General features: G+C 33.5%; 1 protein-coding gene across 3 annotated transcripts in view; it reads left to right on the top strand.

The window, feature by feature from the left end:
- Window positions 1-14725, top strand: part of LOC126744857 (flotillin-1) — a 38909-nt gene extending 24184 nt beyond the window's left edge. For 2 of the 3 annotated variants that reach the window (XR_007663344.1, XR_007663358.1), the window contains 5 exons: window positions 1363-1549; window positions 1611-1741; window positions 1812-1976; window positions 2058-2153; window positions 14224-14725. Coding sequence is in view for 1 of the 3 variants with exons in the window: in XM_050452418.1 (XP_050308375.1) it covers window positions 1363-1549; window positions 1611-1741; window positions 1812-1976; window positions 14224-14244 (504 nt within the window). In the remaining 2 variants the exon portion in view is untranslated. The remainder of the gene's footprint in view (window positions 1-1362; window positions 1550-1610; window positions 1742-1811; window positions 1977-2057; window positions 2154-14223) is intronic. The other variant, XM_050452418.1, reaches the window with a different exon arrangement.
- The last annotated feature ends 3521 nt before the right edge of the window (window positions 14726-18246 follow it).

Genomic DNA, 18246 nt, shown 5'->3' with positions numbered 1-18246 from the left:
ATTATTATTCTCGTTTATTAAAATGGTTTACACTTGTTGTAAACTTTGTTTACCCATTGCTGAACGCGTAGAAATATTTTTCATTTATGGAACTTAAAATCGTTGTGGAAGAAATCTTGGACGCAGGTACATCCGTGAGTTAGTAGCTAAATTTGAAGAAACAGGATCTGTTGACAATAGAAAAAGGAATGGGTCAAGACCGATGCCCCTCAGATTGAGGTTCTTGGTGAAGTTGCCGATCAAACTAGACTTTTGCGTGAGTTAGTCAGGAAAGTATTGAAGCTTCACAAATTTTATCCATACAAACTCCTAATTACTCAAGAATTAGGAGATGATGACCCAAACCGACGTATGAGTTTTTGTGAAATTATGTCGGACAAAATTATTACTCAGCCCACGTTTGCACTTTTTATTTAAATGGCGAAATAAACAAACCTGTCGTTATTGGAGCGACAATCATTACATTATTAGAGAGGGAAATAGGCAATACCCTCAAAAATTAAATGTTGGGGCGGATATTTTAGGCAAGGATATTAGGATATATTAGACCAATGATGCTAATCGGTCACCGTCTTCATTAATGAAACTCTAAATGGTGAAATGTATGCAGAAATGTTAGACACAACTATAGAACCTCTTATAGTTCATGAGGTGGAAAATCAAAGGGACGCCAATGAAAATCTTGCTCTAGATGAACATTTGCTAACGGAGCGCCTCCGCATTATGTACGCCTAGTAAGAGAGTGGTTGGATAATCGTTACCCAGAGCAGTGGATTGGTAGGAGATGGGTCCCCCATAGAATGGCCATCTAGGTCATCAGATCTGACACCGCTAGATTTTTTCTTATGGGGTCACTTGAAATCCGTTGTATTTAAAACTAAACCAGATTCAATTCAACAATTACAACAAAGAATTGTACAGGAGTGTCGAAGTATTTCACCTGAAACTCTTCAAAACGTCCGAGAACAGTTTGAATACCGGCTGTACTTGTGCTTGGTTTTCAGTATTTTATTATCATTATCATAATTTTTTAAGGAGTTGCATGATTTAAATGTACATAAAATACATTCACTCATTTGTGAGGTTAAGTCAGGATTTTGGAAAAAAAAAATTAAATGCAGTCTATGTAGAATTTTATAAGGAACACAAAAATGGTAAAAGAATAGGGGATTGCCATTCAAAATTTTAGGGGTAGATGCACTGGAGGTCAGTGAAAGTAACACGACAACAAATGCCTCAAAAGATGTACCCCTTGATATGTAAATTGGCGTGCTTCGCCTAATTTCCATACTATCATTGGTAGAGACAATATTAAATGCTGTTCGTTTTCAAATTATCACCCGGTATAATATACTATTTCAGGTCGTTGAAAGAACCCAACAAATTGCCGTACAAGAACAAGAAATGTCGAGACGCGAACGAGAATTGGAGGCGACCGTGCGCCGTCCCGCCGAAGCTGAAAAATACCGACTGGAAAAAATCGCGGAGGCGAACCGCCAAAAGGTTCTTGTCGAGGCAGAGGCCGAAGCTGAAGCTTTACGATTAAAAGGTGAAAAAGCCACAGAATTATTGAGAAAAACCATGAGTACATTTTTCGTTTCATTTCCTAGGTGAAGCTGAAGCTTTCGCTATAGAAGCAAAAGCCAAGGCCGAAGCTGAACAGATGGCAAAGAAAGCCGAGGCCTGGAAGGAATATAAGGAAGCAGCGATGATCGATATGTTCTTGGACGTTTTACCTAAGGTACCTAATCTTGATTTATTATTAAGAAATTTAAGTTTGACCACACTGCTTTCTTTGTTCGCGTTATTAGGTGGCGGCAGAAGTGGCCGCACCGCTTTCGCAAACCAAAAAGGTGACCATGGTGTCCACCGGAAACGGTGAAGTTGGTGCCGCCAAATTGACCGGAGAAGTGCTGGATATTGTAACCAGGGTACCGGCTTTGGTGAAAAATATGACCGGTGTTGATATTGCTAAAGTAAGTTAGGATTGCTTCAAAAGAAATACATAATGTATCTTAAAAATTGCTTTGAAACACACGATTTTAATTCGCTTGCAGGTAATAGAAAAATCACAAAAAGGTCTTATCGGAGACTATTGATGATTCTGAGCACCATTCACGATCATTTTCACTAATTTTTTTTTCCGTTTTAAGGTACTAACATTGTCATTCATTAATTTGTCTGTTTTGTTATTGGTGTTGGGTGTTGGAGGATCAACTTTAAGGTCGAAAAGATCTGAGAATATCAGTTGATTCCCCAATATTCAATGCTTCACCGCTTCCGCATTTTTTTTGTATATTTTGCACTGATTTTCATTTATTTCCAAAAAAAATCCGTATACAGGGTCGCCCCAATTCGAAGATAGAAGATACAGTATACAGGCTAGGAGGTCAGGCTAAAAGTTATAAGAATTACGGGAGTAGGGAGGATAACGCAAAAGAGTATGCATTTTTCTGCAGGTCGGAGTGCAATTTACGCAAAAACACAGTAATTACATTTTAATACAAAGTGTCACAAAATTCCGTGCAAATATTTTAGAAGAATATTGTTGGAGTCAAAATAAGACTTTTTCTCTATAAGCATCTATCCTAATATGCCCTCCCTCAAAGCTACAGCCCGTGTAAATTATTTGAAATCGTGACTACAGTTATGCGTGAAATCTTATAAAAAAATCTTTGTTTTTTTGAATTGTGCTTTTCATTTCCCGTCTCAAAAGTGGTGTAAGCCAATTTTAAGGAATGTTCATTTTTAGATTGTGTTCTACATGCTCAAATTTCTTAATTGGAAATATAAGATATGGGCCTTCATAAGGGTAAACTTCCCTACATTTTTCCCTAAAATTGTGTTTACATCATTTTTGAGACGGAAAATGTCAAGAGCATCCAAAAAATGGGAACTTCCAAGTTTTTAGAAGGTTGGGTGCATAAATGTTCCAATTAATCAATTTTCTTACAGAAATTTGTGCGGGCTGTAGCTCTGCGGGGATGCATTTTAGAACGTATGTTTATAGACAAAAAAGTCTTATTTTGACTCCAAAAATACGCTCTTAAAATATTTGCACTGGATTTGGTAACACCTTGTATAATTCGACAAAAAATTAATTTATAACGTGTTAATCGTTTTCTCTATTTTTTACTCTTTAGTAACGAAAACTTAAAGGAAATTCTTAGTAGAAATTCGACTTTTTTTAAGTCGCATATAAATTACCCAAACCGATAAAAAGTGAAATCGAAAGTTCAAAATAGGTTTTGTATGTCACTTGTGTATTCAATTAAATAAGCAACTAAAAATATATCGTCGGCGTACAGCGAAAATCCACTAAATCAAATTTGCTAAATTGGACTAAAAACATTATTAGACAATATCTAAATTTTTTTAACATGAAAAATCCATTAAGCCCAATTGCCGTATCCTTAGTTTTAATTTCTTTATTTCCGTAGTCGGGGGTCCTAATTATTTGAGTCTATTTAAAAAAAACTTACAAGGAAAATACACTAAACGCACTGAGTGTGTTTAGATGTCGAAACTAAACTGAATCAAAAAAAAAACTGATTCTAAATGAAATATCGAATTTCGTAGGGTGTCGTGTTACTAAAAAACATTGTTTTCTCCCGAAACCAATCACTAGTACACCAATTATTTTTCCTCTTGTTGACATTGTTTGTAAAGTGAGATGCAAATATTGTAACAAATTCGTTAAAACAAAATTTCAATTCCTTAATAACAACTTTTAGATTGACCTAGTTTAGTATTGACAAAATTCCATAACATTTTTTTATTTGTTGAAGAAGTAGTCCATACTTGCAGTGGAGTTAATATGTCAAAGGGTAACTAAAATAGTTTCGGTCATCCTCCACTAAATTTATTAGAAAAACCATCTATCCTACATGTTTCGGACATATAAGATGTCCATCATCGGGGATCTATAAAGAACCGAGGAAACTTATAAGCTAAAGATTAAAAGTGTTGAAATAAAAAGGTATTAAAAATAACTTACATACAATGAGGGTTTTCATCACAAAAAAGGTTAAAATTACTAACAATAAACAAAAAGGGCATCTACAATAATGATAAAAAGGCTTAATTAACTAACAAATAAATAATTGGATGTTGAAGACAAAAATACTTACATTAAGATGCATGAGAAAGTGCCCAAACAGGGTCTAAACAAACATTAAAATCACATAATTACCACACTAGAATAATTGTTATGTCAATAAGAATTAAGAACAAAAGAAACATACATTTTTTCAAAAGATAAGGGCGCGCCCTATTTAAAATATGGTACCTGCAATTTGTAAAATTAGACTTTATTAAGTTGGCTACAGATGGCGGTACTAGAAATGATACTGTAGGTTTTGTAGTCACCAGACGAGAGATCCTATACTCTTAAACACCAAAATAATACACTCGTTAACGGGTAACAATACTTTATTGTACCAATCGTACAATAAAGTATTGTTACCCAGCTATATAGCTTAGACAACAGCTATATAGCTTAGACACGTGGAAGTCAACGACTTTTACAACCAGTCTCTGCCACGACTCAGGTGCAACCTAATCCGCCATAATGGATCGAATACATCCTGACAATTGACAGCCTCCACTCCACTCTCGGAGTGAGTGAGAGGGCGATACAAGTCCCCACAATACTTATAAATAAAATGTTTTGACTCTAATATGAGAGAAAGAAAAGGCGTTATAAATTAGCATTAAAATTTAATGAATTAAAAAAATGTGTGGATGAATGATTTATTTGATCATTGACACATGTAGTATTATTATTTTGTATAGCTCTATTTATTTCTAAAATGTCAAGTAAATCCAGTTTATTACCTTTATGGCAGAAGTGTAAATATTTGGTGTCTAAAAGAGGATCGAAGTTATGGTTATTGAGATGTATGTGTCTAGCAAAATTGGATTTAATGTTTGAAGGGCAACGATTGCGTTTTCTAGCCTTTTCGATCTTTACAATGTTCAGTAACACGAGTGGAGAATTTTCTACCGGTTTGGCCGATATAAAAAACGCCACAGTTATCACTAGAGCAGTTTAATTGATAAACACCCGATTTTTGGTCGGGGGGTACTATGTCCTTTGGGTTAACTATGAAGGATTTCAGAGTGTGTACGGTTTTAAAGCTTGTATTAATAAGGTGAGAGCTAAAGATGTTTTTTAATTTATGTGATATCGGACCCCAAAATGGCAGTAAAAAATATACACCGTCTTCACAGATAAAGAAATACAACTATTAAACTCTGGAATTAAATACAATTTTCATATAAGTCCAAAAAAAACAAGATTTGGAACTGTTGGCGGGCGACTGTGAAAATATATTCTCTGTTTTAAATAATTTACCCTTAAAGGAAACTCTTAGGTCCCAGACGGCTTCTTGTTTAAGTAATTATTACAACAATTGAAACAATTTACTATCTAGATTTGATTCAAACCTTAAAAAGACTTAAAGAGTAAAATAAAGAGCGATGATCTGACTCTGACCAAAGCAGACAAAGGCAATTGTCTAGTAATTTTGAATAGGACTCAGTACGTTGATAAAGTAGATCTATTCTTGTCTTCTGACAATTTTTCGCATATTAGTTTTAACCCTTTAGAGAAATTTTTCATCAAGTTTAAAAATACACTGAAACAGGTATCAAACACTTTAGAATTTTTCGGGACTAATAAGTTTAAGCTAACGCCTATCAACCCTTCCACCCCCCGATTATATCGCCTTCTCAAAATCCATAAGCAAGACATTCCTATTCGTCCAGTGGTGTCCTACTGTTCTTCTCCTTGTGATAAACTCAGCTCTTGGCTGAATCACATTTTACTTTCAATTACCAACTTTAAGAGTTCCTTCTGTCTGTAATCTATTCCCAAGCATCCCCCCCAGTGATTGTGCGTTATTGGTGAGAGATCTGCTTAAGGACTGTTCCAGTTTTTCCCAAATTCATATTGATAATTTATGCCTTTTAGTTGAGTTAGTTCTACAACAACATTTTTTCCAGTTTAATGGATGTTTTTACCAGCAAAACACAGCAGTCGCTATGGGCTCAAGCTTATCTCCTCTGCTAGCAGAGATCTTCATAACTAATTTAGACCACAAAATTAAGAACAGTTCTCATTTTCACCACATCTTCTTCATCAAAAGATACGTGGATGATGTTTTTGTGATTTTTCAAGGGAATAAAGAAGAGTTAAACACTTTTGTAACTTTTCTAAATGCCTTACACCCTTCAATAACGTTCACTTGTAAAATAGAAGAAAATGAATCATTGCCTTTTCTGGATCTCAATCTACAACGCTTCAACAATAAAATTAAATTTTCGATATATCGTAAACTCACAGCACCATCCCCAATAGTTCCAACCATCCCCATAGCCATAAACTTACTTCGTTTCATTCGTATTTTTCTAGACTTTTTTCTATTCCCCTAGAAAGGACAGACTTCCTCTCGGAGTTGAAGATCATTAAACAAATTGCAAATAACAATAATTTTCCACCGAAACTTATAAATAAAATTTATTACAAACATTTAAATAAAAATCACTTAACAGAAATTTAGCAGTGGCGGCTCGTGGGTCAATCTTCAGGGGGGTCATTTTGGTTTGAAAACTTATAGTTTACTCTAATAAAAAAAAAATCAAACTATTGATTTTTTAAAGTATTTCAAAGATCTTTTAGCATATTTATAGCATAAGAATATTTATATAATAAATCGTTAATTTATTAAAATGAAACTTATCTTAAATATTTTAATATTTTAAGTCAATTCTCCTATCCTTTAGTTCTGCAAAATAGTCTGTGACCTTCTCATTGAATTTTGGAATGCTTTTGACAAGCGTTTTCTCGATGCTCAACATAGACAAGGCACTAAGTCTAGATTGACCCATCGTATTACGCAGGAATGTTTTTACTCTTTTTAAAGTAGAAAAACATCTCTCACTTTCCACGGTTGTCATAGGGAGTGTGCACAAAATAATTAATAATTTCACTGCTTCAGGAAATGTTTCAGACAAATTCATGTTAATAAAAGGCTGAAGTATGGCTACTGCACTGGCACTATTGCGAAAATCCTCACGACAATATATGACTGACTTCAAGTTCCGATTTTAGTTTGAAAATATTTACTTTGGGATAATGAGCCTTCACCATATTTAAAATATTTTGCGGAAAATTGATAGTGTATGCTTCAAATTTCTCTGTGTAGAATAACTGTGAAGTCATGAGATGATCATTGAAACCAAACCTGTGATTTATTTCAGATATAATAATATCACAAATTGCCAGTGCAGTTCGTCGCTTTGGATCCTCTGTAGCTGTAGTATTTTTTTTTTTTGCTGTTGATGTGCTTGGTTCTTCTGATTCCATTATTTGGATATTGTTATTAAAAGACAGTATATAATTTTTGACAGATATGACATCAATATCTCGTATTTGCAATGAGCTTGGAAACGACAATTCGATTATTTTTTAGCAAAAAAGAGCAGGCTCCAACTTAAATTTAGCAATTTATTTCAGTTCTCTAGCATTTATAGTTACTTCACAATTAATTTTCAAAGTTCGAATAAATACGCCATGTTTAATTTTTTCCTTGTACCAGCGCGGCCGGGATGATACGTCACAGGCGCCCAAGTGGACGCAACGACCGACGCTAGCATGTCGACCGCGCACGCTGCTTTGTGAAAATAACGCCTGGGCACTAGGCTGTGGCTGGCTGGCTAGCGAGCGCTCTATAATACACCGTCGCGTCGCGTCGGCGTCTATGACGTAGCGCGTAATTGGGACGGAATCTCGGGAGGTATAAAAAACCCCAGACTAGCAGCCTTATAACTTTGCAAATACTTACCCTAACAACTTGAAATAGACGTCCTTGTTCTTATAAACTCATGTTGTATTTATTTTTGGGAAAATATATATATTTTTTTTTAAATTTTCCAAGCCCATTGTTTAAACAATATATCAACATGGGGCATTATTTTATGGAAAAAATTTAACCAAAATAAAAAAAGCTCATCTTCCAAATGTCTTTTTAAACCAGTTGCTTGATTTATATTGTTACCATCTTGCTCCTCATCAATTATTTCCTCTAAGCAAGATTTTAAATCATCTTTATAAGTGCATACAATTTCAACACATTTTGTACTGAAAGCCCATCGAGTGGGTGCAGCTTTAGGTAGCCTTACTTTAACCACTCTATCCAGAACCATCGTACGTTTTGGAGATCGGCCGAAAATGCATGTAAATTTGCGAAAAATATTTTTATCGGTTTATGTTGACTCGCCGCTTTTTGTACTTCTCCCAGTTTACCGCTCATGACTGATGCACCATCGTAACTTTGGGCAATCAATTTTACAGGTGCTTCATTAATTTTTAATAATTGAAGCTCTTCCAATATTATATTAGTTAAATGTTGTGTTGTGGTACCTGGAGGGTTAACAAATTTCCAAAATCTTTCATGTACAATACCAGACAATCATCTGCGTTTTATTGGAGCTGTCTGTGGTCTCATCTACTTGAATTGCCACAAAATTTGTCTGGCCAATCTCCTTAATTATATGAGTATGTACAATGGCTAACATTGATTCTAAAATATCGTTTTGAATTGTTCTTGATGTTCCTTTAAATACTGTACTTTTTTCAATATGTTCTTTAAACATTAAACCCAGTTCAGAAACAAAATCGATAAGGCCCAGAAAAATTCCAGGATTATTGGAGCTACTTTCGTCATGACCGCGCAATGCAATTTCGAAACTCCGCAAAATTTTACACAGACGATTAGTTTGTTTAAAATACAGTAACTAACTAAAACAAAACATTCATCCAGTCGGGCCGTCGACTACTTTAGCGATATAGAACTGAAAGGTAACTCTCACTCCCGCTCACGAAATGCTAATCTGCCCTCTTTGTTCTATTTGAGTGTGATGAGCGCGAAGCGCGACGTTAGTAATATATTTATTATTTGTTTTGCCAATGCAGACTGCTTAGAGAATTTTATAATTCACAGTGAAGTTTTAGATAAAAGATATTTTTAATAAAATTGGTATTTTTATGAGATTATTTTAGGGGGGTCATTGACCAATTGACCCTAAGAAGGAGCCGCCATTGAAATTTAGTGTATAAAGAACCTAAAGAAACTAAATATTTTTCACTGCCATTTTGGGGTCCGATATCACATAAATTAAAAAAACATCTTTAGCTCTCACCTTATTAATACAAGCTTTAAAACCGTACACACTCTGAAATCATTCATAGTTAACCCAAAGGACATAGTACCCCCCCGACCAAAAATCGGGTGTTTATCAATTAAACTGCTCTAGTGATAAATGTGGCGTTTTTTATATCGGCCAAACCGGTAGAAAATTCTCCACTCGTGTTACTGAAATCTGTAAAGAGATCGAAAAGGCTAGAAAACGCAATCTTTGCCCCTCAAATATTGTGGCGTTAACTTTACAGTGTTACTATTTTGCCAAGAGTTTGCAAACGGTAGCTCAGAATTATTGGAGGCTTGGGATTGTTCGAAGGTTCACTTATGACTGGCTATTAAAAAATATAATCTTGATTATAACTATTAAATAAGAGGGCGCCACTTAGTTTTTTTTTTATGAATGAAAGAAAACTAAGAAAAAGAATTGGTATATAGGTTTCAATTAACACTTAAATGACCCTGGATAAAGTAGATTTAAAGAGGCAAAAAAAAATATCTTATACTCTATTTCAGAAGTGTGTAGAGCAATAAAACCTCATTAGGTATGCAAAAGTGGTACCTGGTGATCCACCAATATTTTATGCCACTACCTTAGTTGGGTATTAGTTTCAATGTAAAATTCTTTCTTTTCGTTGATTGCAGGTAGTGCCACCCGGTTTTGGGTCAATTTATGAGTTTTGCCCATTGTTACCCACTTCGGGTTCACATTGTTCGCCAAAGGCGTGCAACTGGGACTTGTTTTTTACCTTATAATTAATGTACTTAAATGCTATTTTACTTTAGAAAGTTACTTTTGTTTAAATGGAATAATATATTTTTTTCACAAATTTATTGAACATAATATGTAGAGTAAAACAGTTGAAAATGTCACTTTTGGATCTGGCACTTTTTGAACAGTGTATAACAATTTTAAATTATAATAGATTGTAGTCTTCTTCGTCATCTGACGAACTGTCATCACCTCTTGACATTATAATTAAAGGATCGACTGTCTGATCGATGAGGTTGTCAAGATCCCACATTTTGTCCTCTTGCTTAATTACATGCTGGACTGCTTTTCGCCAATTCTCTGGTGTCGCTTCCGTAATGGCTTGATCAAACAGTAGCTTAACATCTTTCATTTTAAAAGTCGTGTTTTGTCTTACGGTCTTTTGGCTACAAATCCTTTTACCTGCGCCCATATCAGTTCTATAGGATTTAGTTCGCAATGATATGGCGGTAAGCGCAGTACAGTTATATTATATTTTTCGGCTATATCTTCCACGGCGTATTTCATGAAACGAGTTTTGTGTAAGTTTGCTATTGGCAGCAGTTCTTTTTTTATCAAATTTGCTTCAAACGCAATACCTTTTGCAGTCAGCCAATCGATAATTTCTTGCTTTCTCCAACTTGAAGTTGGCGTCTTCTCTATTCGCCGTGAATGATAGCTTGCGTTATCCATAACCACCACCGAATTAGCCGGAAGAAATTTTCCGGCTCATTTCGCCAAAATAGTCCTCGAAAACGTCTGAGTTCATGTCTTCATGGTAATCTCCTGTGCGAGTCGACTCAAAGGTTAGCAGACCTTCTTTTAAAAATCCCTCTTCGCTTCCAATATGTGTGATTATAAGTCTTTTTCCTTTTCCCGAAGGTACTTTAATACCCGTAGACAGGCCTTCTATGAAAGCTTGGCGAGCACTGGTTATATTTTTGTCTTGCCACATTTTTTGGACTATATAACCTTCGTTAATCCACGTCTCATCAAGATAAAAAACTTTCTTTTGCTCCCTGCGGTACTGCTTGATACTTCTCAAGTATTGTCGTCTCCAACAAACAATTTCGTCGCTCTCCAGTAAAAGTGCTTTGCGGTTATGCTTTTCCCAGGCAAAATCCATATTTTTTAAAGTTTTCCATAAAAGTTTTCTACTTATCAACGGAATACTGTCATCTCGGCCAAGCTCCATTAAAATTTTGTCTAGGGTGGGTATTTCCTTTTTAAAATAAAAAGAGTGAACTTTTCTTCAAATTTTACATTTAGCATTTTCATCAAGGACTTTTGTAGGTCGTCCTGGCTTTTGCTTGGGAGATTCCACTTGACCTGCTACTTTTCTTTCCCGCAACAATTTGAAAATGGTGGACTTTCCAATTCCACTCATTCGAGAACATTTTTCAACAATTTCTTGCACAGTAAAACTAGGGTAATCGTGTTTTATGCAATCATGTACATTTAAAATAATAACTTTTTCACTCAGCGATAGTGGAGAATTTTTAGTATAATTAGATAGGTACCTATACAAAAGGATTAAAAGTATTTATTTAGTATTTAATCTCTTTCAAAATAAAGGCATTTAATCCGTGAAAATTAAATTCATAAATATTATAAGTACCTGCGCCTATGAACTACCACGAAATGTAGCCAAACAGAACGGAATTCCCCAGTTTATTGCTCTATACACTTCTGAAATAGAGTATAACAATACAACCAAATTATATTTACACCAAAGATATGTATACCTCATTTTCTAATCTGTTAAATGTTAATAATTTATTATGAATTGAAATATGAATAATGTTGACATGATTAAAATAAATTTGACAAAAGTAACATTTAAATTATGATTTCACTACTAGGTAGATTTCAGCACTTGGAAAATAAATTGCAATTATTAAAGTTTTTAGTAAATATTTGTTTTACGCAGGGGAAAGTTCATGAACCTTTTTACCTAAGGCATATCAGCCTTAACCCTTTTATATCTACTTAATTACCAAAAAGGGTACTGAAAAATACTGAACAAGAAATAACTAATATTATAGATAAGAAATTGACATATTAAATTATGACATTAATTAAATATTTGTAAGGTTAAATTGAAATAAAAGGTATATTAATAAAAATTTTAATAAATGAGACAAATCTATGGTTAGTAATATTTAAATAAATGGAATAAACTGGCCTGTATATTCCTCCAAGAAATGAACGGCTTGCCTTCAAAATCGAGGCTGTGAATGTATGCCATTTGTATCTTAGGGATCCGGACTGCGAATCTCTAATACTAGCTCTAACTCTGGCTCCAGCTCCACCGCTTTCAGCAATTTCCCGTGGAAATCAACAACCTGTAGCCATCAACGATTGAAGAAGAATAAAGAGGAAAACGGAAAAGTAAAACCCTAAAACAACGGTTGCCATTGTATTCACTGTCGATAAAAAAATGAATGGCGTTCAAAATGTGACACACTCACCTTGCTAAGTTTCATTATCCATCCATCAAAATCTCGGGCATCCTGCACCAGAATTATGAAATAAACAGTTCCCTAAAGGAACAAGATTAAGGACTATAAATTATAAACCATATTGGCCACTTCCTGCTTCACAAACTTCGGAAATAAAAAAACTGGCCTTTTACGTGTGCTTCTACCTGCAACACGGGAACAAGTCCTCGAAAAATGGATGCAGTACCGACTAAATAAGCAACGACCCCACCTCTCGCCTGAGCTGTCAATGTCAATCCAATCAGAGAAAACATCAATCAAGACCAACCAGAAGAGTGACGGACCGTCAACAGAAAGCATGAATAATTAAACCAGAAGAGTGATGCGTTACAGTAGTAATGTGTCATTGACAGTGTGAATTTAAAGAAATATCGATAAAAGCAGTTGACTGAAATTATTAATATAATTATTGAAATTAATGAAATATCAATGGAGCGTTAATGAAAATAAGAGTAGAAAAATAAAACGCTACAATATTAAATCCAATTTTGCTAGACACATACATCTCAATAACCATAACTTCGATCCTCTTTTAGACACCAAATATTTACATTTCTGCCATAAAGGTAATAAACTGGATTTACTTGAAATTTTAGAAATAAATAGAGCTATACAAAATAATAATACATGTGTCAATGATCAAATAAATCATTCATCCACACATTTTTTTAATTCATTAAATTTTAATGCTAATTTATAACGACTTTTCTTTCTCTCATATAGACTCAAAACATTTTATTTATAAATATCATTTCTAGTACCGCCATCTGTAGCCAACTTAACAAAGTCTAATTTTACAAATTACAGGTACCATATTTTAAATAGGGCGCGCCCTATCTTTTGAAAAAATGTATGTTTCTTTTGTTCTTAATTCTTGTTGACATAACAATTATCCTAGTGTGGTAATTATGTGATTTTAATGTTTGTTTAGACCCTGTTTAGGCACTTTCTCATGCATCTTAATGTAAGTATTTTTGTCTTCAACATCCAATTGCTTATTTGTTAGTTAATTAAGCCTTTTTATCATTATTGTAGATGCCATTTTTGTTTATTGTTAGTAATTTTAACCTTTGACCTTGCCAGAAGCACTGTGGCTTTTTATGTGTTGTGATGAAAACCCTCATTGTAACCCTCATGTCACCCTCGTATGTAAGTTATTTTTAATACCTTTTTATTTCAACACTTTTAATCGTTAGCTTATAAGTTTCCTCGGTTCTTTATAGATCCCTGATGATGAACATCTTATATGTCCGAAACATGTAGGATAGATGGTTTTTCTAATAAATTTAGTGGAGGATGACCGAAACTATTTTAGTTACCCTTTGCTTTTTTTATTTATTGCTTGAATTCTCCAATATTTGCTCAAAATGATTCTGCTTATCTTTTTCTATATTATTTTGTAGTTTAATGGATCAATAAACCTGGTAGTTTTACCATGTGGTAGTACTATCAAAGCTCAGCTCAACATCTGAAATTACAAAATGTTAAAAAAAATAGCTGAAAGTATCTCGGATATTGGTGGCCATCCTGTACCGTTTTAACTTGTTTTTTTTTGTTAAATATGTTGATATTTCGTTAACAACAATCACGCGATTAAATTAGAAGCTTTTGAAATGAGTTCATAAAAGCATAACGAGCTGCCTTTATATTACAATTCATTGTTGTCATTGAACCGAAATATCAAGTATTTATTAGTATTTATCCGAAAATATAATTTTTTTTTAAAAATAAAATTCTCACTTTTTAATGTTTTTTTTTTCTATTTTAGTCTGTCAAAGCAGCAGCATAGGTCCAAGGAGAATCAAAGAGAAATTCTATATGCTATTGTGTTTGATAAATATTCTATTGTAACTTAGAGCCAAGCCTAAAGTGGGGGATTTTACTTAAATGGGAAATTTTACTCATTAGAATTATGAATATTTATAAAGTAAAGCCACCTGCCAATTTGTTTCTCTTTTTAACTAATTTTATATATAGACGATATAAAAGTGGTTTTTCTACTTTATTTCTTCTAGATTTTCTAACCTATGATAATTGTTTTCGACTATTTGCACAAAGTATTTATTTTTTTTCGTTATGTTTTTTTTATATTTTTAGGGCGTTAGGCAAATGTACGTGAAAAATCGTTTTTGTTTGTAACCGAGTGCTTATGTTGTGACGTTTTTTTAACTTTTATCATAAATGCTTGATGTTGGGTGCCATATGTGGACGCACTGCAAAATTCTATTTTTAAATATTCTGCGTACAGTAAAAATATATTCTTATCAGGATTATCGGGTTTTAATTCCCCCTACAAAAAAAAACAAAAAAAATATATCCACATAAAATCTATATTAATAATTAATTACACTTTTAATCACAATAATTTGTCATATAATCACCACTTATATACATATATACCACCTTATTTTTTTGTAAAATATACAACCATAAAAAAATATAAAAAAACAATAACAAAAGATAAGGTAACAAATCTTAGGTTAAAATCTCAATGACATAAAAAGACCCTAAAAAGTAATTTTTCCACAGAAATAAATTAAAAACGAGTAAACAAATTTGTATTGAACCCATTTATCATAAAATCTTTTTACTAAACAGGGTGGTAATGCAAGAAAAATATGCTTTTCTACTCAAACAAAGGGTTTAAGGTAATTTTTTTGGATGGAAAAATATCCCCCAATTTCCCTACAATAAAACTTTATTGAGCCGTGTTCCACCCTGTCTAGTAAACTATAAACAAACTTTAATTATCACAAGTGCTTTCAAAGATTCATTCAATAAATCGTTTTGTAAAAATTCGGCACTTTTTCGGGGTTCGGAAGAATTCGGTTATAAATTTTCATCTATAAAACCTACGATATGCTTTAGTAAAACTCATTTTACGTTGCGATTAACAGAAGAGCAACTTGTTAGAAACAAAACTGTCAATCGTCGTGCGGCCGCAGTTAAATAATTACCTTGGCACTCTAAGCTGAAAAATAAACTTCTTAGTTAAAAAAAAAACCCAACCAAAACCTTCCCGGAAAAAAATTATATAATCATAGTATGTTCGGGTTAGTAGTCAGTCTTACATCTAGTGTTAACACGATGCCATGCTATTTTACCCAAAAAAAGGCTATTAATGTTAGTATTTTGTTAAAAAGGGTGTCTCAAAGTAACTTAGTGGATTTACAGGGAATTCTTACTTAATTTGGGAACTTTTTTTTAAATTTAAATACCATTGGCAGAGTATTTCTTACAAATATTATACCTAAATTTACCAGAATACTGGTTATTAACAAAAAGAAATAAATTTCAAAAATATTAACTTTTGGCACTTACACCTACAAGGTTAGTGTCAACAAGCGAAATAATTGTAGTTTATCCTCAATAAAAAAAAATAATCGAAATTTTCCTGGCTTAATTAATCTATTGCCTCAGCGAAGTCGGAAACTGAATTTACCTTAGGAGATCATAAACCATCATTAATCAAAAAGAATGCAAGAGATCCGGATATTGATGCTGCTGAAAACCACAGTAAGAAATTCAAGATTATCCAGAATTTTTCATTTTTTGGCTTGGCAACAGCATCATTCCTGGAGTTAAGTTCGTCCAGATGAGATTCTCGAGTGATGATGAGCTTCACAAACTCACATGTTCACGTAAAGAAGAAAAAAAAAAACCAGAAAGGAATTTAAAAAAAAGAGGAAAAAAAGACATGAGAGATTAAATGAATCAAAAAATTCTTAATTGCCATAATATTAAATTTAGGAGTATGAATGAATGAAAAGAAATAAACTACAGTGAAAATATCAGGAAATGATACTTTCTTGTCCGTGAAGCAACGTTTCAATCATTTATTTGATCTTTTTAAGGCTCAAATAAAGGAATGCTACATGTGTCAGTGTACATGTAACCTTGTCGTTCCTTTCTTACTCTAAGATTATTGGATTTTGAATATTCCTATGTAACGATTTTTTTTTCAAATATACACGGTATCATGTGAGGAATGGGACAAAATTTCACTACATGTTCTTTAGGCTAACTTCTTCATATGTCCCCACAAGTAATAGTTCAAAGGATTTAAATACGGTAAACAGCGAATAAGAAAGCATTTGCGGACGCATGGTCGTAGGACAATTTCTGAACTGGGATGTTACTACCTAAAGAACACGTGACATCTTTTCCCTTATCTCGGGACTGCATAAAAACATCTGCTCTGACATGATGTAACAATACCACATTTATTTCTTTATTTTAGATCTGAAGATCAAATCGTTGCTTAACAGATACGTTTTTTTTAATTTGCCCTCCCATTTCCCAATATTTTTGCTATTGTGTATAAATTAATAAAAAAGAAATAATGTTTAAAAAATGGATGAAAAGAGAAAGAAAAATAAAAACGCAACCAAAAGAGCTGACAAGGAAAAGAAATAGCGTTAAAAGGAAATAAAAAGCAGCACAGTGTATAAGGCAGAGAGACCTGCCTGCCAAAGTGGCCTTAACCCTTTCGAGATAGATTTTTTTTTAATATAATGAAGTTTTAAAATCTTATTGAAACATATGCCCCAGCACGACTTTTTTAGTGTCTGGGCACAAAGTATTACTCATATCGCCTTACACTATCTCATTAGGCTATAATATGTCGTCGTTAAAATTCTTATTAATATTTGATACATTTTGGAAAATTATAGACCCTATAGATATGAAGTAATAGGATAAATGGTGACTGGGGCATATTTATCACGACTACAAACTAGATGGAAGATCTTGTAAACAATTTATCTGAAAACCCATTTGCAGACAGTATATCCGACTATCAACTACAGTCAGAGGCCTCTAGCAGTGACCGATTATTCTGGAAAAGGAAAAAAAAATCAAGAACTTCTACCAAAAACAAGCAACAAAATGGGTCTTCAGTTTAAAGCTAAGTGCATCAAAGGAAGTTATTGTCACCAATTTCTTGAATGATTCAGAAGTGGAGCTCGAAGATTTGAGTGATGATGTAAGGTTTATAGATTGTCGAACTGATGGCAATAAAGGTTGTGTTTGGGTGAAAGCGACTAAAGCTTTTACACCACCTATGGCATTGCCTGAAAATAGACCTTGGACAATCCTTAAATCAGTAACACTTCTCAGTAAACCAATGAAGGCTTTTCATCATTTAATTGAAAACTTAAGAATAAGCCAGGACAAAATAAATTCATATGAAATAGTGATATTAATTGAAATTTCTATTTATTAAACATTCTCGTGAGAGTAACCAATTTCCTACTAATGGTCTCACAAAAAAGAGTCTGGGCAATGAAGCAATATAATTTGCAATGGCCAGGGACCGTTTCAAATTATTAATTAGCTAATATATTCTAGCCATAGGAAAAAAATGGTCGAAGCTGACAAGATTTATTACGTCGAAGACCTAGGTTGATATCTAAAGAGTACATTTTAAAAAACTAGATCAGAAAGCAGTAATAAATCGATTAACGAGAGCGTGGCAACTAAATCTAAATATGTTACTGAGAAACTGATAAACCAAGGAATAAACATTTGGGAAAGGTGTGATGCTCAAACAGGCTGTGTGCGGCTTAAATTTATTGTGGAAAAGATTAAGTTTCCACTGAAGTAACATAGGAAGAGGGAGTGTAGTAACAAGCACAGTAAAGGAAAAAGAGATGCCTTTTTGTTTTGATAGGTTTTTTACATCAGTTAATTTAATGAATACTCCATTTCATTACTCCCTACCATTTCCTGCTGTATGGACAAGTATTTCTAAGCCGCAAAAACATGACATCCTTGTTATGACTAACTGTTA

The sequence above is a fragment of the Anthonomus grandis genome, chromosome 1 (genome assembly GCF_022605725.1).
Source record: "Anthonomus grandis grandis chromosome 1, icAntGran1.3, whole genome shotgun sequence".
Lineage (NCBI taxonomy): Eukaryota > Metazoa > Arthropoda > Insecta > Coleoptera > Curculionidae > Anthonomus > Anthonomus grandis.
This window is presented reverse-complemented; position numbering and strand designations above follow the sequence as displayed.